This window comes from Euprymna scolopes, chromosome 28 (assembly GCF_053919585.1).
Source record: "Euprymna scolopes isolate OS-2025 chromosome 28, ASM5391958v1, whole genome shotgun sequence".
In the NCBI taxonomy this organism is placed as follows: Eukaryota; Metazoa; Mollusca; class Cephalopoda; order Sepiida; family Sepiolidae; genus Euprymna; species Euprymna scolopes.
This window is the reverse complement of record NC_136509.1, coordinates 104,565,849-104,590,298: the sequence shown is the minus strand read 5'-3', so window position 1 is coordinate 104,590,298 and position 24,450 is coordinate 104,565,849. Positions and strand designations below refer to the sequence as shown.

The 24,450-nt window shown below is 35.5% G+C and overlaps 1 protein-coding gene across 2 annotated transcripts in view; it reads left to right on the top strand.

Moving 5' to 3' along the window:
* LOC145249765 (centrosomal protein of 112 kDa-like) overlaps window positions 1-24,450 on the top strand; it is a 777,157-nt gene that overhangs the window by 702,593 nt on the left and 50,114 nt on the right. For both annotated transcript variants that reach the window (XM_080111687.1, XM_080111688.1), the window contains one exon: window positions 23,734-23,820. In XM_080111687.1, coding sequence (XP_079967813.1) covers window positions 23,734-23,820 — 87 coding nt within the window. The remainder of the gene's footprint in view (window positions 1-23,733; window positions 23,821-24,450) is intronic.

The following is a 24,450-nucleotide window of genomic DNA, read 5'->3' as shown; positions in this document are numbered from 1 at the left end:
TTATTATTATTATTATTATTATTATTATTATTATTACATAGATTGCGGCTAATTATAAAAATTAAATTGAAATATCTGTCATACATAACTCAATCCTAGCACTAAAAATATTTCAGTATATATTATAAAGTATATAAGGTGAAAGTTTTTAGGAAACAACCGTTGATTAATTCTACTTTGCTATAAAAAAAATAAAATGTTGAAAACCAAGCAAAAAAAAAAGACAAATTAGATTTTATATTTGTTTTATGCTATGTAATTTTTAAAACTGACACCCTCATGCTGGGAGGTGCAGAGAGGGGAGTACTAGGGGTGCCCAAGCACTTGCCCCTTTTACTTCTGTCTTAAAAGTGACGATTGTCCCTCGTGGAGACGAATTGGTTCGGTTGAGGGATTAGTCTCAATAGATCATAGTGTGGTGGCTTCTTTACTAAGTAGGACACCCTGAGCCTGAAGTCAAGTGGTCTATGAGAGACCCCTCATTTCACACTCCACAGGGGGTTTGAAACAGAACGGCGATGGCAACATCCAACTGGTCATGGATGTTGAGTCAGTTGGCCAATTCGCGTATGCCGCCTCGTAAGCAGCAATGACGACAGTGACCCAATGATGACACAAAGACGACCAGGGAAACCACCACTGCTGCCACTGCCACCATCACAAACAATGACGACTGCTATGGCAGGCTCCAGTGGAACGGAAAGAGACACCTTTCGTAATACCGTGACGGCACCGGTCGCGGTTCCAGTTTAGAAGCTTTCAGCCATTATCGCACAGAGGCAGCGTGGCACCGCCGCTCAGTTGAGTGAGCATGCAAACCATTGCTCTGATCCCGTAGTTCCTCTTGTACTGGACGGGATGGCCATAGTCACGGCTGACGTTGCATATGTGTCGATTGGTAGGATAAAACTAACCTGTCTCACGACGGTCTAAACCCAGCTCACGTTCCCTATCAGTGGGTGAACAATCCAACACTTGGCGAATTCTGTTTTGCAATAATAGGGTCAAAAAGCGACGTTGCTACGAATGCTTGGCTGCCACAAGCCAGTGATCCCTGTGGTAACTTTTCTGACACCTCTCAGCGAAACGGAGCTCTTTGCTCAGAAAGGATCGAATGACCACGCTTTCATGGTTTGTATTTGCAAATAAATAAAAATGATTCACACTACACTATAATTAATACCATTCTTATCACTATGAAACATTACTTGTTACTAATATGGGCTTAGTATATTACAAATCGTTTTTATGCAAGTATATTTCTTAAAAGAGAGAGAGAGATTGAAGGTAGGTGTTATAAAAGTTGATAACTTTTTAAAATGTGGAAATTAATCAAAATCTTAAATTAATTAACGTTCTAAAGTTACATTTGAATAGCAATTTTCCATTGTGCAGAGTTTCTTTTTGCCTTCTTGATTTAGAGTTAACTTTTTAAATTGATGTGAACACTAGGATACTTCAATTAAAAGTCAAATATGAACAGGTAAAATTATAGAGGAATAAAAGGAAAATCAAATGAGGTATAGGTTGTTTAAACAGTTACAATCAATTTAGCCTTAATTTGCGGTTTTTGAAAAAGAAATGGCAAGTGCGGACTTTCTTTTTGGTGCCTCTGTATATAATAACATTAGATAGAACATTATCTCTACTATTTTGTAAAATAAACTTTGTGTGTATCTGAGTTTGTTCTCTATGGACTCTGAAACGGATGGACCAATTTTTACGAAAATTTATACAAATATACTTCATATATTCTTGGATAGATTTTGTATTATATTATAGAAGAATAAAATGCAAATCAAATGAAGTAATAGGTTGTTTAAACAGTTACATTCAATTAAGCTTAAACTTGCGCTTTTAAACAAAAATGACAAATGCAGAATTTCTTTTTGGCACCTCTACACACACACACACACACACACACAACCTTTTTTTGACAATTTTATAAATTCCAAATCTCAGTGACCATTGTCAGAATTTAACAAGTGAAGGTGGATGGAAAGATAATGACCCAAATTGTGTAGTGGGCTATGTGAGATTTGTCTTTAAGGTCGCACATTAAGGGGATCATCCAGACCTTATTTTTGGCACTTTTTTACAGCCATAAAATGTTTCAATCGTAGTCATTTGTTTTCCTAGTTTTGCATATGACTTACAAAATATCTGATATTTCCCCAAAACTTCTGGCTTTGATGGAGGGGAGATTAAAACTTGCTGCTACGGTTTCAAATGATCAGAAATAAGTAAGATACTGAAGATCCCATATGTTGTTCATTGGAGGTTTGTAGGGCTTGGTTCATTCGTTTGTTAAATTTTAAACCAGTTGAAGGTTGGTCGAACTTTCACATTTTGTAGGTTACGTTCATATCCTTTGGGAGTCACGCCACAGACAATACTTTGATCTAGTTTTATTTATTTTATAATTACTAGCAGGAAGACCCGAAATTGCCCAGGATTGAATGATGATCCATGAATGTTTCACACTCCCATATTTTTATTGTCATTGAAATTAGTTAAATCGACCATTTTTCAATCAAATCGATTGATTGCCTGCTCTGGTTGGGGACTCCCTCAATAAGTCCTCTTAAACCCCATTCTACACCGCGTGCATTTATATTTTTTTCTACTTTCCTAGGTCTAAGCCGTCATTGACTAACTAGTAATTTCTTATACATCGCTTTACCACCACTCGAATAATGATTTCTTCCTCCTACCATTCCTCACAATCTCATAGGTTGACGTCTACATATTTGGACATTCTGGATTGACCGAATCATCATTCAAAAAAGAACGCTACAGAGATTAACACAAACATGGCTTCCCTGAGTAGAATCGTTACATATTAAATACCCCAATTACAAAGTTTGCATTCTTGAAAAGAAAACAAAAATGATTTGCACTACACTATAATTAATACCATCCTTACCACTATGAAACATTACTTGTTACTAATATAGGCTTAGTACATTACAAATCGTTTTTATGCAAGTATATTTCTTAAAAGAGAAAGAGAGAGAGAGAAAGATGAAGGTAGGTGTTATAAAAGTTGTTAACTTTTTAAAATGTGGAAATTAATCAAAATCCTAAAAAAAAAAAAAAAAAAAGTGTGATAGTGATATACGCGCGTGCGGAATAGCATTTTCATGAACAAAGATAAAAAATGCATTTCAAAAAGAAAAAATAGATGAAAAACTTACTAATCGATAATCAATATTTGACTCAGAAACCGACAAAATTGAACCTTTTTTTATCAATACTTTCATTGGTTTTCTCCTTGGTTTGCTAACATTCTGATGCACAGAGTCTCTTTCCTAGACAACTTAGGGTGCGTTTGTTGATTGGAGGTTTTGTTTATGTAGTGTCCTTTACTTAGCACAAAACTCGAAACATGAAGGATTTGACTAAGGCTATCTGTTTAATGGCATAGCAACCACTTTGTTTAATGCTAAAAATCATCTATTAAAAGCAATGCATTAGACAAAAGTTGCTTTTTCTAGACATCACTGGAGGAAAATATAAATTTAAATTTTTGTCTGATTTATCTCGTTTATGGTGTTACGGTTCGGAACTTTCCACATGAAGATTGACGATTTTGGATTGTTTGGATTATTCAGACTACTGTTCGCATCTCTGGTCATGGCTGACAGAACAAGATCAATCTACCCTATGAATTAAATAAAGAGTTCCATTTAAAATTCTGTACAGATTTCCGAGTTCAACAAGACGCAGCTGCAGATGGAAGGTTACATTGGCCAAAACGTTGTGGGGAAAACATCAGAGATTAACATTGTGATCTAATTCAAACAAAACTGGGCATTTGCTGCAAGTTTGACTTGCAAGATTTTCATCATACGATCTATTTTTGACTGGATATCGTGCATTACTTGATATGTGCACAGCCGTGCCGTTCAGTAAGTAATTTGCAAACTCACAACCTGTCAGTCATACCTAGTAACTATATGCACCTTAGAACCCATATATATATATATATATATATATATATGAACAAATGATTAATAAAACATGTTAAAAGACATCTTGAAAAAGAGTTAAAAACATATTTAATTTTAAAAAGGAAGCACAAGATAAGTGGATAGTCCTTAATCCGCGGAGTTTCGAAGAAATACTCTCCTTCTCATCAGAGGGCAGGAATTAGCAAAATGCGGGATCGGATTTTGCATGTAAAAGTATTTAATGAAACTACAAGTAAGTCACAGATCTTACTTGGTTTAAAAAAAAGGGTGAGGTAAGGGGAATAGGAGGTAAAAGAAAAATGATAAAAAGATTTCACATGAATGGATAGTCCGGTGAAGGGTAAAAAATCCAAGAATGGTAAAATCCAAACACGGTCGAATTAAAAATTTCCAATCCAACAGGTAAGTTCCAAATGGTCCAAAATGATCCAAAAGGCAGAATTCCTTGGAAAAAATCACAAAGTTCCAAATCATTAAAAGAAAAGTTCAAATGTGCACAGAAAAAGCACTGGAGAGAATATTTAAAACATGTCTGCCAAGGCCGGAGGAATCAAGTAAATATATATATATATATATATATATATATATATATATATACATACACACATACACACACACACACACACATATATATAATAAGAATTATTGAAATAGTATTCAGACAAAATAGAGAAATAAAAAGGAACAAACCGAGTTATGTGTTCATCAACGTTTCGTCTTTATTTCTGGACTTCCTCTGGATTCAGAGAAAGTCTTGAAATAAAGACGAAACGTTGATGAACACACACACACGCACACATATATATATATATATTATATGAATAGATACACACACATATGCATACAGTGCCATGCAAAAGTATTGGATACATTACATTTTTCTTCTCAACTTTAATTAGGGTTCAAGATTTTACCTAAAATTTGGTCAGTATATTCCTATTACTATTCTAAATTATATTTGGAGTAGTAATTACAAAATTAAAGTTTAGAAAGTTTATATTTAAGGGAAAATATTAATTAACAAGCGCAAAAGTATTGGATACACTTTAAAAAAATTATTTTTCTGAAATAAATTTAAATGACTTTTGCTTAGCGTGTTGCCATAATGCAAACGAGTTATCACTGACCAATCAGAGAGCTTTATATTAAAATAATTTTATAAAATTCTTCCAGTTTGGGCTCACTCCTTCAAAGTCAACCAGTTCATTTATAAAAACTAAAAATAGACATTCGTCAAAAGATCATTGCTAAGCACAAAGAAGGAAAAGGGTAACAAATAATATCAAGGGAACTTAATCTACCACTTAGTACAGTTGGAAACGTTATTAGAAAGTTTAAAAACCCTGGTGAAGCTGTTGCAAATGTTCCAAGATATGGTCGGCCAAGGAAATAAATGAAAAATTAATCTAGGTGGGTAAGCTTATTCGTGGTGAAATTCAAACCGACCTCAGAGAAGCTGGGATAAATATGAGCAAGGATACAATCAGTAGAGTTATAAATCGTGCAGGTTTTGTATCAAGGTCCCCAAGAAAAGTTCCATTATTGAAGCTTAAACATGTCAGATCACGTTTGAATTATGTTAAAACATATGGAGAACAACCCCAAGAATTTTGGAAAAAGGTAATCTGGTCAGACGAAATGAAAATCGAAATCTTTGGAAGAAACACAGCAACACATATATGGTGTAAAAATGGCACCGCCTATAACAAAAAGATTACCATTCCTACGGTAAAGTTTGGCGGTGATTCGATTATAGTATGAGAGCGTTTTTCATCCAAAGGTACTGGTGAACTAGAAATCATCAATGGTAGAATGAATGGACGTATGTACAGGGAAATTTTGGAGAAAAACCTCCAGAAATCCCCTGATTTGTTGGGACATAATAGCAATTTCATGTTTCAGCAGGCCAATGATCCCAAGCATACTGCCAAACTAACCAAAGAATGGCTTAGAAATAACGGAATTGACGTTCTTATTTGGCCCAGTTAGTCTTGAGACCTCAACCCAATTGAAAATCTGTGGAAAATATTGAAGATCAATGTTCACAAGAGGAATCCACAAAATATTCAACAACTAGAACAGTTCTGCAAAGAGGAATGGCGCAAAATACCTGCATATCTTTGAAAAAAACATGTGTGCAACTATAGAAAGCGATTGGAAGCTGTTGAATGCAATAAAGGCTATGCAACCAAATATTAAATCAATGTATCCAATACTTTTGTGTTAGTTGATTTATATTTTTCCTTTAATATAAACTTTCTAAACTTTGATTTTGTAATTATTACCCCAAATATTAGTTAGAATAGTAATAGGAATATACTGACCAAATTTTAGGTAAAAGCTTGAACGCTAATTAAAGTTATGAAGAAAAATGTAATGTATCCAATACTTTTGCGTGGCACTGTATACACACACAAACATAATTTTATGTAAATATTTTCAGTATTCACTTCGACAGTGCTCGATACGTAAATACAGCTAGGTACTAAAGCTTGAAAAATATAGTGATGTTGAAACGCGGAAAATTATGTGTAGCTTAATATATATATATATATATATATATATATATATATATACATATATATATATATATATATATATATAATATAAATATATAAAAAGCAAATGCGGCACTCACATTTTTGTATGCCCAAAAAAGGCTTTTTTCGCCGACGGTCCGGGGTCGTTACTATCGCTTAGAAGTGTTTATATACTCCCTAGATAATAATATCTAGGATTTAGGAACGCACGTCACGTCTAGATTTATTTACAGCGACTTTTACAAAATTATTACTATTTTGGCTTCTCACGTGTTGATTCGGCTTTTTCCTATAAAAGTGAAACTAATTCAAAGCCAACACAATGTTCATGGCAATCGCGCTGGGAACGTCCAGAAACAATCAGCTTTAATGCAAGGAAAATTCCTTATATCAGACGATTGCTATTCAATTTGGACAATCCCTTTTGATGGGGAGCTGGTTTCTCCCCAACATCTTGGGGAAACAAAACCACCCAAAGTTGAGTAAACAAAAAAAAAACAAAAAAACTGCCCCCCCCCACCGCAATAAAGTTAACTCCGTTACTTCTATTTGACCTCATTAATGAGGTCAAATAGAAGTAACAGAGTTAACTTTATTGCGGGCACCTGTCAATTCAAACATCTTTCCGTTACTATTTCTTGGTCGGCGAACGGTTAACGCCGCACTTTTTTTCTTTTTTTTTTTTCACACTTTATTATTTTCCAACTGCGCCTCAAGACTTCGACTTCGATTCTTCCTACTTAACGATTTTTTATTATTCTTTTTTTTTGATTTACCCAAAATCACACACACCTCCAAACACCCGGGCAACGCCGGGTACTCCCCCCCGCTAGTATATATATATAAATAATGGTTGTATAGATTGGTTTCCTAGATGTAAATGCAATGAAACCCGCATGATTATTAAAGAGTGCTCAATGGGAGACAGAGCTGGTATATAATTTGTTAGCATACAAACATTATGGCTTTAATACGTGCATACATGTTTCAATGGAATCTCAATTTAAAGGTTTCAATATCGCCCTTTTTTTAGTCTGATGAGGTGGTCTCTTTTAATTGAGATTCCACTGAAACAGGTATGCACATATGTAACCAATAATGTTGTATAATAAACAGACTAACATATATATATATATATATATATATATATATATAAGCTCACCCTCAAATGACTGAAAAGTAAACCAGTGAAGCTTAGATACAATTGTACTTTTCGCTTCCTTCATTTTCCACCACTTTCAGGTTCGTCTCTGGCGTATCCATTTACCAAAATCCCAGCATGATCCTTTGCCCTTCTGTCGAGTATTGTTCCTTCTAATGTACAAAATCTTTAATGCAATTCCTCGTTGATGCCATCATCAGATAGTGCAACAGCAACGAACATGAACCTAGATGAAAGCACTCTGAATGAGAGGATGAGAGAGGGGGGAGAAAGAGAGAGGAGGAGAGAGAAAAAGAGGAAAAGACGAGCTTAGGCAGGAGGTTGAGGACTCAAATATCTAAAAGAAGACAATGTCGATGCACTGAAGATCAAACGCACGAATGAAAGACGTTCATAGATATTCTCGGAATACAAAAGAGAAAGTTTCGTTTTGAATTTGCTTATTTATTAGAGAAACAAAGATGGCCGCCCCCCTCCCCTCCTCCCTTTGTTAACATTGATTCTGTTTTTACCGAAAAGTTTGGTTCAGAAATAAAACATACACTGAAAACTCTAGGCAACTTCTTTTCGAAATGCAAACCCCTAAATATTGAACATAGCTTTGATATCAACGAGTCACCAAAGGCCAAAGTTACTCGAAGAAAAAGGTTAATGAGATGGATTGTCAGTTGAATGATGAAGGATATGAGAGGATTGAAAATGATGAGATTAATAAAAATTTGATTACTTATTAGGACAGTTTGCCATTGGATTTGAAGTCTAGAGTGAAACACCCTCGTGGTAATGTGTTGCACAGATAGAAAATTCTTAGTAAGAAACTTCATGAAAATTCCATTCGATGTTGGGATACAGAGAAAAAAAAGAACATTTTCAAGTTGTGGTAATAAGACGGACAATACAGACGAAAATTTGCAATGAGTTTGATATATAGATACTTGATTCGGATTAGCCTATTTTTTCGTTGTTTTTTTCCTATGATACATAAAAATTAATCAGAAGCTTCTCAAATAAAATAAAAAGTGTGCAGAAATAGAATTTTAATAATATTGATATATATTTAATAATATATATTATTCCTTAATTGGAATTCATTTTGGAGATGAACATTATATATATTAATTTATTTTTATTTCGGACTATTATTCTCATCTTTATTGGTTGTTATTTTTCACGACGTTTCGGCCAACTATTCCTACTATTACCGCTTGACGAAGGCCAGATGAATAGTTGGCCGAAACGTCGTGAAAAACAACAATCAATAAAAATGAAAAAACAACGAAAAAAGATGAGAATAATAGTCCGAAATAAAAATAAATTAATATCTATTTAATGTTTTTAAGTTGTGGTAATAAGACTGGCAATACGGATCAAAATGACAATTTTTCGGACTAGCCTATTTTTTCGTTTCTTTTCTTTTTTTTCTATGATATTGGCGTGAATATAATGTATTCTGCTTCAGTTTGTTCGGATAAAAAAATCCTTTAAATTTAGGACATTTTCCCTTATTCACCGAAAAAGATTTAAGGGGTTTTGTGCGATTATGAGTTCTCTCCCTTGAGTTCTATCAAAATAAATACAGATACTTATTAAACTAGGCAACTTTAAACATGCTTTTTTGTGTGCGTTTCTAGCCGCCACATTAATAATATTTTTGTTTCAAAAATTAATTTAATTACGAAATTAAAATCACCAAAATTAATAATTTGTTCTTTTGTGAACAACTTTTGATTACTTTCCGGCCAACGTCGAACAGGGCAGCTAGTTTAATAAACTAGCGTTCGGGCAGTTTTCTGGAGGAATGAATTTTCAACCTCCAAAAAACTGTCAAAACGAAAATAAAGCAAATACTCTTCTAACAGTCTTCTGAAAGTTGAAGATTCAATCCTCATTACAAGTGATATTAACTAAATTACAAGTGATATTAACTAAGAAAATAATAAAACTTAAGATTTATACCCGGTCATGCCTGACCGAACGAGAACAATCTATCTACCCCTGCAATAAAAATAAAGGATTCAGTTTGGAATTCTATAAAAATTTCTGCATTCAACAAGATGATAATCTAATTATTTATAATTAATGGTTTCCATATTGCATTAAATTCTATACTATGTTGCCTTATTGCATTAATATTGAACCTGTGGCGCAACGGATAAAGTACTGTATCCTAATAAGTTCCCAGTAAAAATCTTCTAGAAGTTGAAGGTTCAATTCTTATTACGTGTGGTAAGAATGTAATTACTTAAAACTTTTACTAAAACAAAAACAAGCTGCTCCCGTGAATTAAAAACAAAAAAAAAAGAAAAGTTTCCATTCCAAATTCCTTACAGATTCCCAAGTTCAACAGAAAGATTTCCGCTTTCAATAAGATGAACTTGAAGGTCTGAGGTTACATCGGCCGAAACGTTGTGAGAATAACATCCAAGATGAGAACAGCGGTTTAAATAATCTCTATATCTATAAGTGTGTGTGTGAGGATAATTTTCAACCTATACATTCAACTTATTTTTAATCTACAGATTTGAAATTTGGTATATAGGGTATTCAGACGCGTGGAAAACTTTTAATCGGTTTTCTATCCAAAGAAAAAAAAGGCTGCTAAGGGGTTAAAATTGAAAAACTGGTACTTAAGGGTCATCAGATTTTTTTCTGCTTGCCAACTGCTTCACGAATGGGCCTGCATGAATTGTTCACATGACAGATTTCTTATGTTAAGAATAAGTAGGTTTGAAAATATTTTTTAAAGATCGTGGCAAACTAGCATAATGGTTGTCGTACTAGACTCACTGTGTAGGTTTTGGTTTCGCTCTCAGCTTGAGTATTTTTTTTTCTTTTTACTTACAAAAAGTGAACTGTTAGAAAAATCATAATTATCACATACACGTGTCTTAGTTTCTGTATGAATTAACATATAATTAATTAAAATTATAATATTTAGTATTTTACGACCGGGCAACGCCGAGCGGCCTGCTACTACAGAATATTTTCCTTCATGATAAAAGAAGGAAAACTTTACAAAAAACACAAAAAAATAATGTGAACAAAACAGAATTAAAAACATTTTTCAAAATCAAAAAGTTTTTGAAAACGTACTTGTTTATGATAGCAGCATCTTTTAATTCTTGTGCCAAAATGTCTTGTATGAAAGACAATACAGTTAAGTGCATTGCATCAAATGCAGTGTTGGCTGTCGGTGACGCCATCATCAGCGCAGCAAGTGACCGACAACAAAACTGCACATTGAATGAAAAGAGAGAGAGAGAGAGAGAGAGAGAGAGAGAGAGAGAGAGAGAGAGAGAGGAGAGAAAGAGCCGGCAGCTAAAAGGAGACAATGGCTATGCACTGGAGATCAAACGCAAAGATGTTCACAGACATTCTCGGAAATCGAAAAAGAAAAACAAAGTTGTGTTTGAGCTGGTTATTTATTGGAGAAACAGAACAAAGATGGAAGTCCCGCCCTCCTCCAACTTTCACCTTTGCACTCGGCCATCTTCAATAAATGCAGTGCATCACAAATCTCCCGTTTCCCTATTCAAATCCTTTTACAGCGCTTGCTTATACAGAATTTTTTTGTTTTTTTTTTACTCTTTCACTCCAAACAAGGCATATTTCCACTTAGAACGTAAGGAGTTACTATTTGGGATCGTGTCTAACAGGGGACTGTGGGGAGTTGAGTAGCAAAATGTTCACATTACATTTAAAATTTAGCAGGGTAGTATAAGCAGGAAACAGGGAGGAAATTCTAAAGTTTAGCAGTCCAGGGGAAGAAACTAAGTAGAAAATTTTAGGGCATCTATGGGATGTCAATAGTGAAAAGGTGGGATTTTGCTGCTTTTCAGGTTAGTCACAAGTATGTACGTCGAGGGAGCATAAGTGCTACAGGTTCATCAGAGTACATTCCATTAAAATACTTGTAAAATAGGCAAAGGAATGTAATATTGTGGCGATGGGACAGAGGTTGTAGCTTGGCCGATAGTGTGGGGTTATTAGATTGGAGACTTTTTTTTTTTTTTTTGGACCCTGTCTAAGAGGGAGAGCCTAGTGGTAGATGTACCAGCATAGATGTAGCAATAATATGAAGGGACAGTTTATGTTTTTTTTTTTTTTTTTTTTTTTTTTTTAATTTTCACCTCGAATAAGGCACAGTGTCGCTTTGAAATAGGGGCTATTCTCGAAGACATAAGTTGCATGGATGTTATGAAGGGAGATGGGCGGCAAGATGTCTGTTCACATTACACTTGAACTTCTGCATGTCAGTACAGTTGGGAAAGCAGAATCCTGGAAGAGAGTTCCAAAATCTAGCAGTTCTGGAGAAGAAACTATTGGAGAAGAAGGCTTTCTTACATCTAGGGATCTCTACAGTGTAGGGGCGGGATTTAGCTGCTTGTCAGGTTTGTCAGGGGTATTTATGTTGAGAGGGCACAAGTGCTTGTAGTTTGTTAGAGCATTCACCATTAAAATACTTCTAGAACAGGCAGAGGAATGCAACATCTTGTCGATGCGACAGAGGCTGAAGCTTAGATAACCTATCATGTTGGCAACTCTCTTGAACCCTGTCCAGGAGTGAGAGACTAGTTGCAGATGCACCAGCCCAAATGTGACAACAGTACTCCATACATGGGCAAATAATGGCACAGGATAATTTCAGATGTAAGTAGCTTTCTAGCACGGTAGAGAGAGCCCACCTCCTTTGGAGCAGCCTCACTATTTTATTCAATTCCAATTTAGTTTTTTGAGAAACTGACTTATTGATGTTTTTCTTTTTGGTCGTACAAGGTAGAACGAGAAATTTGTCGCCCTAAAGAAAACAACACTACAGCTTTATTTTAAAACTTATAGAAAAATTAATTCAGGTAACTTGATTATGTAGTAGAGCTGACATATATTCAGTGTTGTCGCCTTCAGCCTCAAAAATGCCAGCGGAAGCTCGGTGAATACTCTGTAGATGACGGTGATCAGGCTGGCTTTGGTGTTGTGGGAGGTCAGGTTGGTGATGTTCTTGACATATGACCAAATGTAGTAGTCCAGCGGGTTCAGGTTAAGGGAGGAGGGGGGCAGTGAGACAAGGGTACAAAGTTCTGAAGCCAAGCTGGTGTCGACTCCTGCTACCACACCCAGCTGATTACACAAGGGGATCACCACGCTCTTCATCACATCGAGATACACTTTAGTGTTTACCTTTAAGCTGATTTCGAAAATATGAAGTGGCATGATATGGCCCCCATCAAGACCATAACCGTGGATGGAAATTTTGTTGAGCTGTGCCCTCAAACATTGAATCGTCCTGATTTGCATTTTGAGAGTGCTGGCAATGGTCCTGTTGTCATAACTTGGATCAATAGAGAGCATGAGTTGTACAGTGGCGCATCTCCGATCTCGCTTGTTGAACATTGTGTTACTTTCAGACATGATAGAAGGCTGCTATTACTCTTAGGATTTGTATATAACTGGCCAACTAGTAGATGGTCTGCAACAAAAGAGGAAACTGATTTTCATCAAACGGAAATGGAATTATGTCGTCTTTTCTATAGTGACAATTTTATTGTTCCACTCGGTATTTAAAAGTTAAATTATTTATCAAAATTACCAAAACGTTAAAATTTACAATTCTGGACTTTTGAGATGAGGTGTTGATTGTTTATATTATTTGTTTTGATTGGATTATTGTTCTCATCTGGAGTGTTATTTGTGCAACGTTTTGGTCGGTGTAGACTGACTTTAGTCAGTGAATATTTATCTTTTTGTATAAATGCAAAAGTGTTTGTTTCATATTTATAACCAGCTGCCTTTATATACACTACTTCTATCCAACTGGCCTTTACACGTGGAGATCTAGAAATAATGACGCACGCACACACACACACACAATTTTATATACTGCATGAGTCAGAAGTAACTGGGCAGTCAAGCATTCTTATTTGTATTATTTGGATTCGTCAGACAGCTGTTCTCATCTCACGTGTTATTCTCACAACGTTTCAGTTGATGTAACCTCCGACCTTCTTCAGGTGTATCTTGTCAAACTTGGGAATCTATCGAACAGAATTTCAAATAGAACTCTTATTTTATCCATGGGGTAACATGTTCTTGTTCGCTCAGCCATGACTAGGTAGAAGTCCTAAGTAATTCGCAATTGCATTTTTAGTACCGCTCACACTAAAGATTGAACCTTCAACCTCCATATGAGTATAACTTACAACTGTATTTTATCAAGTACTTTATGCTGTTCGCCGGGGGAGGGGGTCTTAGGTTGTGCAAATTACACTCAAGATGAGAACAGTGGTCCAAATAATACAAATTATCAATCCTCATCTCAAAAATTGAGAAATATAATGAAATATTTATCATTTCTAAGGTTTGTTCAAGTATTTTAAGTAGAGAATTTGTGAAGTAATAGCAAACTATTTGTTCAACGTTTTAAATAATATACTAGAGCAGCGTCACCAAACGTTTTTTTTACTGCAGGGAAATGAAAGAATGACGAACGCGGGCCTCATAATCATTCTATTTTATTAGGTACGGGCAAAAGAATTTCCAAAAGGAAAAAATATTTGTACACGTGAAAAAAAAAAAAAAAAAACGTTATGAAAAATGTTTTCACGGCGAGCTACTCAATTCAGCTAAATTTTGAAGTTAAATAAATTCATTGTAAAAATCCTTTAAAAGATAAATATTAGTTTTCTGGGTCTATTTCAAAGATAATTAGTAAAATAAAGTCCTAAGATATTGAATTAAATAAAAAAAAAAAAACAACAAAAAAAAACACCTCGTTTGTACAAAACAAATGAATTAGCCCCAAAACCGAGTGATTCTGCCGTTCTGAAAATACAACAAACTAAAATTTTGTAAACACGGAATATACGAAGTCCCAAAATTTTAGGCAGTCGAAAGACTGAAAATGACGTCATGTAATTAAAAGGGAGGAAGGAGTGTGATAGTTTTCTTTTTTCCCCAGACGTGCATCTGTACATTCCTATTCTGCACGTTTGTATAAATTTTTCCATTTTTTAATTAAATTATGTTTCTATGTTCCTGTTTTTAAATTATATATTTTTTTAATTATGTTACGCTGAAAGTTTCACATTCTTGTGAGCAAGGAAATTATTAAAAGCTTGCATATAAAAATTATGTGAAACCTGTAATTTAAAAAAAAAAGGTAGAAATATTTTTACAATTATATTTTTTTTTGTGTAAAAATATTAAATAAACAATGCTTAATTCAATGATAATATCGGTAGTTCGAGAAATTCATTTTCATTTGAGTTATATCGATTTCATTAATACGAACTTTAGGGACATTTTTCGTAATGTTCCTGTAAAAATTATTTTATTTTTATTGTTACCAATTACGATGCTTCATTTATATATAAAAAAAAAAAGCAAAAATAAATTCTTGCGTTTTTTATTTACTACTGAAAACCATAACTTTAGTAAAGGTATTTTTGTTTAAGCAAAATACATTCCCACTAAGAGTTACATAAAAATAATTGGTTCATTATATTCCGCGATCATTATTTGATAAATACTGCAATTTTCATTAAAATTAGTTAATTTCCTGAGTTTTAGTGATTTTTTAAGTAAAGGGAGGGGTCAGAATGTTCATACACTTTGAGTATGGGTATTCATTTTGCACGTGCCTATATTTTATACTGGCAAGCCAGAACGGAAGCTCTGGAAGAAAAAAAAGTAAAAAAAACTAAGTTTAGCATTCCATGTTAATCATGCGCGTGCAATGAACAAAAGCAACCGACATGTTTATTTACTAAAAAGCTATCAAAGAAAGTGACAACACCAAAATGTCACACCAGACATAATGTGCAAATATCTGAATCTTACAAATCAAACAGCAAAAAATGGTTAGTGAGATCTGTGAAACCTTTTTTTTTTTAGTAGCCATAATGAAGAGTGAAGAAATCTGAATTTGAAAATGAAAAAACATCGAATTAGAAACGTAATCAAAATCCTGTTGAAACACAAGAAAAGCAGAGGATTTAGGGGTCACCGAAAATAGGAGAGAACTGGGAGAAATGATTTGATTTAGAGTCATATTGAATCTTTCGTTGATCTCTTAATGATTGAGACAGTCATGATCTTTGTAGATTTCTCCAAAGCATTCGACTCTGTACATAAAGAAAAAATGGCCAGCATATTAAAATCATATGGCATTCCAAATGAAGTCATTAATGCTATCATGATGCTATATGAGCACACTCGAGCAATGGTCAGGTCGCCAGATGGGGACACTGAATTTTTCGACATCCGCACTGGGGTTCTACAAGAAGATACTCTTGCCCTTTTTCTTTTCATTGTCTGTCTTGACTTTGTACTTCGCACCTCTGTTGCTATACACAACATGCTAGGCTTCACCCTAGATGAATCCAGAAACAGACGTCATCAATCAGCACACGTAACTGATGCAGATTACGCAGACGATATTGCTTTGTTCGCGAACAAAACTGCTGATGCGCAAACACTGTTACGTAAGCTAGAAAAGTCTGCAAATGACATTGGTCTCCACATAAATGCGGATAAGACAAAGTTTGTGGCTTTTAATGTGAAGGGAGAGATCAGGGCTTTGGTTGGATCAACACTGAAAGAAGTCGCTGAGTTTACGTATCTTGGCAGCAACATACTTTCCACGGAGAGAGATATCGAAATTCGCATCTCAAAAGCATGGACCGCATTGGATGGCTACATTCAGTATGGACTTCGAGACTGGCTGACAAACTGAAAAGGCAGTTCTTCAGGGCAGTGGTAGAGTCTGTCCTTGTTTACGGTGCTACAACCTGGACACTCACCAAAAGATTGGAAAGAAAACTAGATGGCACATACACCCGTATGCTAAGAACAATGCTTGGCAAAATCATCCCACGAAGCAGCAACTTTATGGCAAGCTACCTGACATACCTAACACCATCAGAGAAAGACGCTTACGATTTGCCGGTCATTGTCTGAGGAGCAAGCATGAATTGGTGAGTGATGTATTGCTATGGACTCCACGACATGGACGTGCAAGCAGAGGACGACCTAAATTCACATACATCCAACAAATAGCACACGACGCCAACTGTGAACCTGAAGATCTTAGGCAACTGATGGAAGACAGGAAACTCTGGAGAGGAAGAGTCACATTGGTCCGGGCAAGGAGCCTGTCATGATGATGATGATGGGAGAAATGAAATGCCTAATTTAAAGAACAAAGCAATCAGGTCTTCGCAAGCAAAAAAAAAAAAAAAATAATTTCCTAATATTCTAAACATAATATTCAAATTAAAATTTTATCACAAAGTTCTGTGTTCCATAAAATTTACCAAGCAAATTCAAGTACCGTTGGCGAGCTGTATGAACTGATGTCGCGGGCTAGATTTGGCCTGTGGGCTGTAGTTTGGTGACCCCTGTACTAGAATATATTATTTTAAATGTTGAACAAATAGTAGCATAGCTTTTGACCCAACGGGCCATGAATATGTCGGTTATTATGTAGATGAGTAACGATGCTTTGAAACACATCGAAAAGATGGGTCAGTAATTTAATTAATATTTAAAGCGGTTAATTAAAACCAATTTTGGATTTCACTTAGTTTTATTTAATCAAATTACCTATTCGCACTTCCTGATCGATGAACGATATCAATTTTATGCACAATTTGAAATCACGTTCAACTTCAAAAAGCTTTCCAATCAATATTCTCGAGTTATTGAAGAACAGTTCATCTTTTTAAATCAATCGTTGAAAAAATATTCTCAAGTGCAATAGTTTCCCACGAAATAAACGATAAAACGTTGCTATTGACTATACATTCGTTTGAGTTTGTAATTCGTTAGAAGTCATTTAAAGCTGTCAGCTATAAGGAACTTTTCCAACCATGTCGTAGCCGAGAGCATCTGGAAGCCACTCGGGGATAAGGGTTATTGCGTATACAGTACGTTAGTGTCTACTTAAGAGGGCGGTTCATCAGGAATTTGTTTATGTTTAACTTGAAGACATCCAGGTTGTAGTCAGGTGGGAAACAGGCAAACGGAACAGAGTTCCACAGGTGTGGACTTCTAAGAAAGAAGCTTTGTTCATGGAATCTACTTTTGAGTTTTGGCACAGATAAAGAGTGGGGAAAATTTTTGACAGTGATTTCAGCTAAACGGGTGGTTTTCGTGAAAGATCGGCGATTGGAGCTCAGACAAACACTTGCCATGGAAGTAACGATAAAACAGACAGGCTCGCAACGTCTCTCCTGTAGGAGAGAGGTTGCAAGGAAGAGAAAAGGGCATCCCCCACTAAGCCACGAAGCCTATTTTGTATTCTGTTAAGGCAGGATAGAGTGTTTTTAGCAGCTCCTGCCCAGATGTGCCAACAGTACTTCATCCTTGGATGTACTTTTATATAAGTAGAGAATTGCGTCAGCAGTGAGATATCTACTGGAGCGGTAAAAGGATCCCACCATTTTTCCAGCGACCTTGGCAACAGACTTGATATACTTGTTCCATTTCAGGGCAGGAGTACAGGTCAAGCCCAGAAACTTACCAAAGTATGCAGTTTCCCCTAGTCGAGAGCTGTCCATTTCAATAGATGCCAGATGGGGATCCGAGCGTTGAGGATTTAAAGATAGGAGCTTGGTTTTAGATGCATTAAAAGTAACCAGCCACCTCTTCCCCCACTGTACCACATGCTCAAGATCAGAGGAGGGAGAATTAGAGAGAACTTTGTCATTTATCGCCTTAGATGTGTTGTCATAGATGGTCGTGTCATCAGCATAGATGTCAATGAATGATTTAAGTATGTGTTTTGGAAGATCATTGATGTAGATCAGGAAAAGAGTTGGGCCCAGGATGGACCCCTAAGGGACTCCAGCATTAATACTGAGGGCCTCTGATTTCTGCCTATCACCCACTATTATGAGCCTATCAGAGAGAAATGATTTAATGATCGAGAAAACATTTCCAGTTATACGGTAGCTGGAAATCTTGTGAAGTAGGTCCTTATGACATACTTTATCGAAGGCTTTTGATATGTCAAGAGCAATTGCCCTGTTCTTAAATACAGGGCATACTGATGAGGTTTTCCAGAGTGTTGGGAAGCACTTCTTTTTAAGGCAACGCTTAAACAGTTTTGTAAGTATGTGGGTAAGTTCTGGTTGAAGCATTTTCAGCACTATAATTGGAATGCCGTCAGGGCCAGTTGCTTTACTGGAATCAAGGTTCTTGATTAGATTAGCGACCTCACGCACAGATATTTGTATGTTGCATAGTGTGTTGTCTGTTATAGGAGGAAATACGGGGAGTTGGTGGCCTTCGTCATGTAGGGTAGAATTAGCTGCAAAGTTCTTGGCAAATAGTTTGGCCTTGTCTGATGCTGACGAGATGACCTCAGGTCCATTGATGATGGTTAAGATAGAACGCACGCTTCTGTTCAGAATCCTGTTTGCTATTTGCCAAAACTGGTGGGAACCAAACCGCTGTTCAGCAACTTTGGATTTAACAAACTAAGCATATAGCTCTCTTGCATTTTTTATTACTCTTTTACAGTGGTTGCTGGCAGTCCTGAAAACAGCTCTAGTCACAGAGCATCTATTACGTTGGTAGTTGTGGAAAAAGTAATTTCTGTGCGCAATGGCAGCAGCACATTCTGGGGAGAACCATGGCTGGCTGTTAGGTTTTTGTTGGAATTTTTTAGATGGTATGAATCGGTCTATGCCTACAATTAGCCATTCGGTCAGATCTGATACTATGGAGGACACATCCTTTTTAAACATGGAATGTAGGAGTAGATCAGATATAAATGTACGGAAGCTATCCCAGTCAGCCGTAGAGTATCAATATACTGTACGGTGGAGAGGTACGTCTGAAGACTTATTGCATTTCGTTTTTATCTTTACTGATACAACCGAGTGGTCGGAAGATCCCAAAGGGGACAGAATGGAACATGAACATAGCTTAGGAGAAGTTGTGAGAAAAAGGTCTAGAAGGCTTGCGTACTGACTGGAAGTATCGGGCATATGGGTAAGTTTGTGAACAATCTGAGTGAGGTCATAGGCAATGGCGAAATCATGACAGAACCTCCCCTCATCATCTGTCTTGTTCGAGTGGGTCAGCCATTCTACATTGTGGACATTGAAGTCACCACAAATGTGGATGTTAGCCAAAGGATGATCAGACAGGATGTGGTAAATTTTCTCAGATATGCTCTTAAAGATAATAACTCTGCTGTTGTGGGGGCGATAGAGGGCAAATATAAATGCAGTGGTATAAGCAAGTGCAACCCGGAAGCACATATAAGGTAAATTAGGGTCTTCACTGGAGATATCCCTACCACATGGGATGCCATCTTTAATGTAGGCACATATTCCATGCCCATGGCGATCTTGGGGGTCAGATTTAGATGTTAAGTTACAGTATCCTTTAATTATGAATTCGTCTAGGGAAGTGGTCGGCCTTATTCTAGTTTTACTTAGAAAGAATATGTCCGGTTTCGTCTCCTGTAATTGGGTTTCAATCTCTGGAAGGTTAGAACGCAGACCCCTGATGTTGGAGAAGGAGACATGGTAGTAGGGATCTACGTTGGAGGATGGGGTTCTAGGTTTATTTGTGATTTTTTTTCTGAAGATATTTCATGTTGAGGATTTGGGATTTGTGGAACAGATCGACAGACTTGGTTAGAGCAGAACAGAGAGGAAAAGGAGGAGAGAAAAAAGATGGGAATTTTTGTTTTGTTTTGTAGTACATAAGGTAAAGTCGTAACAATTACCCACTAGTGTGGCATTGAAAGGCACCACCAGAAACTACTGCATGGTCCAGAATCCATTCACCAGATGGCAATACAGCAGTGCCAGTACTTTGCACCTGCTGATAGGACAGCCTCCTTAGTGGTTAATCCAAGGTTCGGGTCCCTGACTATCAGGCGGATAACGTCAGCCCAGATGAAACGTTTACCTCCAGCACCCTTACTAGTGACATGGCCACAAGGATAGACATAAAAACAGAAGATTTCCGACATTTCAGGCTACTGTTCACGAAGTATTGCCGTCCTGGAAAGCAGCTTGTTCTTCACCCTTTGTCAGAAAAATCACTCATTCGAAATAAGGAGAAGCGAGAGTACCGTGAGCTGCCGATAATGCATCCACAATGTGTTGTCTACTCTCCATTAAAAAAAAAAGGGAGGGGGGGGTTAACTTGGAAAAACTATTTTAAAATAGCGCGATATCAAAAATAAAAATAGACAGAAAAATACCCCCTTCGGGTTTGTACTTGCACAAAGATTTGAAAAAGTTGTCAACAAAAACAAATATATAACAAGTAAATGTTTTCAAAGGCAAAATAAGTTACTTTTCTACCTAACTGGATAATGTTTAGTGTTTTTATTGGGTTTGTATTACTGTACACGTAGATTCGAAAAAGTTGTTAAAAAACAAATGTATAACAAATATTATCAAAGGCAAGATAAGTTAATTTTCTACCAAACTGGATAATCTTTTAGTGTTTTTATTTAATGTAAAATGTTTATTCGGCTCAAAAAACACAGCGTTTACTGTTATATTTGAACATTAAAAATGACGGCAGACTGTGTTAAACATGTTAAGTTTGGGAAAATGATTTAAAACTAAAAAAAACTGTACAAATTACTGTTAAATAATCACCGAATATATGTCAGCCTATGTCACGGTAACATATATTGAATGAGTTTCTAACAGTATTTTGTATAGTTTTTTAGTTTTTACTCATTTTCCCAAACTTAACGTGTTTAACACAGTCTGCCACCATTTGTATTTTTCAAATATGCTGATAAACATTGCATGTTTTCGAACCGATTAAACATTTTACATTAAATAAAAACACTAAAATCTTATTCAGTTAGGTAGCAAAGTAACTTATCTTACCTTTGATAACATTTATTTGTTATATATTTAGTTTTCGACAACTTCTTCGTATCTGTGTTTAGTAAGACAACCCTTTTTATTTAATGTAACATTTAGTCAGTTCAAAAAACAGTGTTTATCGGTATATTAGAAAAATACAAATGGTGGCGGACACTATTGATTACGATAAGTTTGGGAAAGTGAGTTAAAACTAAAAAACTATAAAAAATACTGCCAGAAACCAACCGAATATGTCAGCCTATGTCACGATAACATATGTTTAGTGGGTTTCTAATACTGTTTTATATAGTTTTTAACTTATTTTCCCAAACTTAACATATTCAACAGAGTCCGCGACCATTTGTCTTTTTCAAATACATTGATAAACACTGTTTTTCGAGCTGATTAAACATTTTACATTAAATAAAAACACTAAAAAAAACATCTAATTAGGTAGAAATGTAACTTACCTTCCATTTGCTTTCATTAATTTGTTTTTGGACAACTTTTTTGAATCTTTGTATTGTAACGCCCCCCCTCACCCAAATACTAATTAAAATCTCACGTTTTTTAATACAAAAAACAAAAACAAAAAAAACTTGATTTAGTGTTTCAACATTTTAGCAACGTTCGGCTTAATCCACTGATTGTTTGGCTGAGTCCAAGCCATGCTGGACGGAAACTCCCGAGGATCCGGATCCAATTCTACAAGAGTACCATTTTTTTTACATTTTCGGCTTTTTTTTTCTTAACTTTTTGGAGTGGATTGCTGTACTAAGAATATAAGAAACATGCATTTTCTCTTTTTATTAGAATTTTCCATTGCACCAAATTAAGCCACAACAACGCATGGAAGGGTACAGTTTATATATAGATGGTAGCTTCCTTCAATTTTTACAGATTAGGGATACCCACTGTAAGGGTGCCTGCATGTAGAATTTTGTGGCAAGAGTTGCACAATCTCCAACCACACTTCTCCTGAGTTAGCGTTGTTAAATACTAATGGCAAGTGGAGGGTCAACATGACTCGAAACAATGCAGAGGTAAGTGGAGAGCACATATAGCACCTAGAATTCCCAAATGGTCACCCATCTTGTACTAGTCAGACTAAATGTTGCTTAACCTCGGTGGTCTGACGAGAACCAGTGTATCAATGTGATTATATATAAGAAAACAATAAAAATGGAAAATGAAAAATAGAATGGTTCATATATTTAATAAGGGTATACAGAGTTTGTTGGGGTATAGAGGGGACTCTTTATGCCAAGGTATTTCGAAGCCTCATGCTTCTCATCAGAAGAGTAGAGAAGATGCTATGTTACCTAGCATCTTCTCTACTCTTCTGATGAGAAGCATTAGGCTTCGAAATACCTTGGCATAGAGAGTCCCCTCTATACCCCAACTAAATGTGTATTTTATATTATTATTATTAAATATATGAACCATTCTATTTTTACCAATATATAGTTTTTGTGACTTCATTTTCCATTCTTATTGTTTTCTTATATAAGCTCCAATGAAACTTGTTGAGGTCTATATTATCCCGATAAGTCTCCTCTTATAGAATTGAACTTACTCTCGTCTTCTAACTCACTAAGCTATATATATATATATATATATATAATTTACACACACACACGCACACACACATACATACATACATACACACGCAATAAATGTTACCAAAGACAACATAAGTTACTCTTCCACCTACTTGGATAAGTTTTTGATGTTTTAACTCATTTTAAAGCGTTCATGTAATTTGAAACACAAGTGGTGTTGATTTTAAGTCATTGTGACATTTATTGGATGGATTTCTAACAGTATTTTTGTTTAATTTTCAATTTTTGAGCGATTATCCAGACTCCTCAGATAATCGCCTCATGTCAGCCACTTTTTTCCAACTTAACACTCGGCACTACTTGTATTTCAAATTAAATAAACGCTTTAAAATAAGTTAAAATCGAAAGCATAACGTTCAGGTAGATAAAAGTATAACTTATCTTCCCTTTGATAATATTTGTTGCATATTTGGTTTTTGACCAATTTTGCTTTTGTCAATACTGCAAAATTGTTAAGGTAATGTTGAAATATTCAATCAGTTAAAACCAGAAACGACTTTCTATTCGACAGCTTGAATGCTTCTAAATTCGTTTCAAGCTACAAAGTAATTAACATTTAAGTAACATTCTTTGCCTTTTTATGCTTAGGCCAATAAACTTCAGTCCCAAATGGAACAGCGTCGAATCAGCCTTCAAAAATGCCACAGTGAAGAAATGAATAAAGTCTTGGATAAGGTATTTAGTTTTTGCTTTTCTGTTTAAACTTTTTATTTCTTTCTCTCGATTGTCATGTTTTTGGGTTTTTTTGTTTTTTTTAATGAAAATTGCATGTAGCAAGGCATGAAACCACTTGATGTAAGGAGCTTACAAGAACGAAGGATGACTATTGATTGTTGTCTTGAAAAGACCAATGCTTTAGGTAGGAGGAAAACTGAGCAGAAAGAAAGTTCCATAACTTTTCAGATCTTGGAAAGAAGTTCCTGAAATAAGTTGTATTACACCGCGGTATAAAAACAATGAATTGATGGAGATAATTAAACCAACAAGTCAAACAAGCCGGGACAAAAGGAAACAAGGGATGGATCAGACAATTCTAAAGAACACATGCACTAAAAGAATTAGGTTGTCAAGAAGTTTATTTTTAATTTTCATTTCAAATGATGTATTTTCAAATAAGTTTTCGTCATAATAACTTTACTTTATATATCAGTAAAACGAGCGTTTTTCGTTCTGTCAAATTATTTAAATTACACTCGTTTTAAAACAATTATCTCTTTTCAGAATGTTGAATACAAGATGGCAAGAAAGCAAATTCGCACAGTTTTCTTATTTAAATTCTAGCTGGGCCCAAAAGCTGAAAAAACA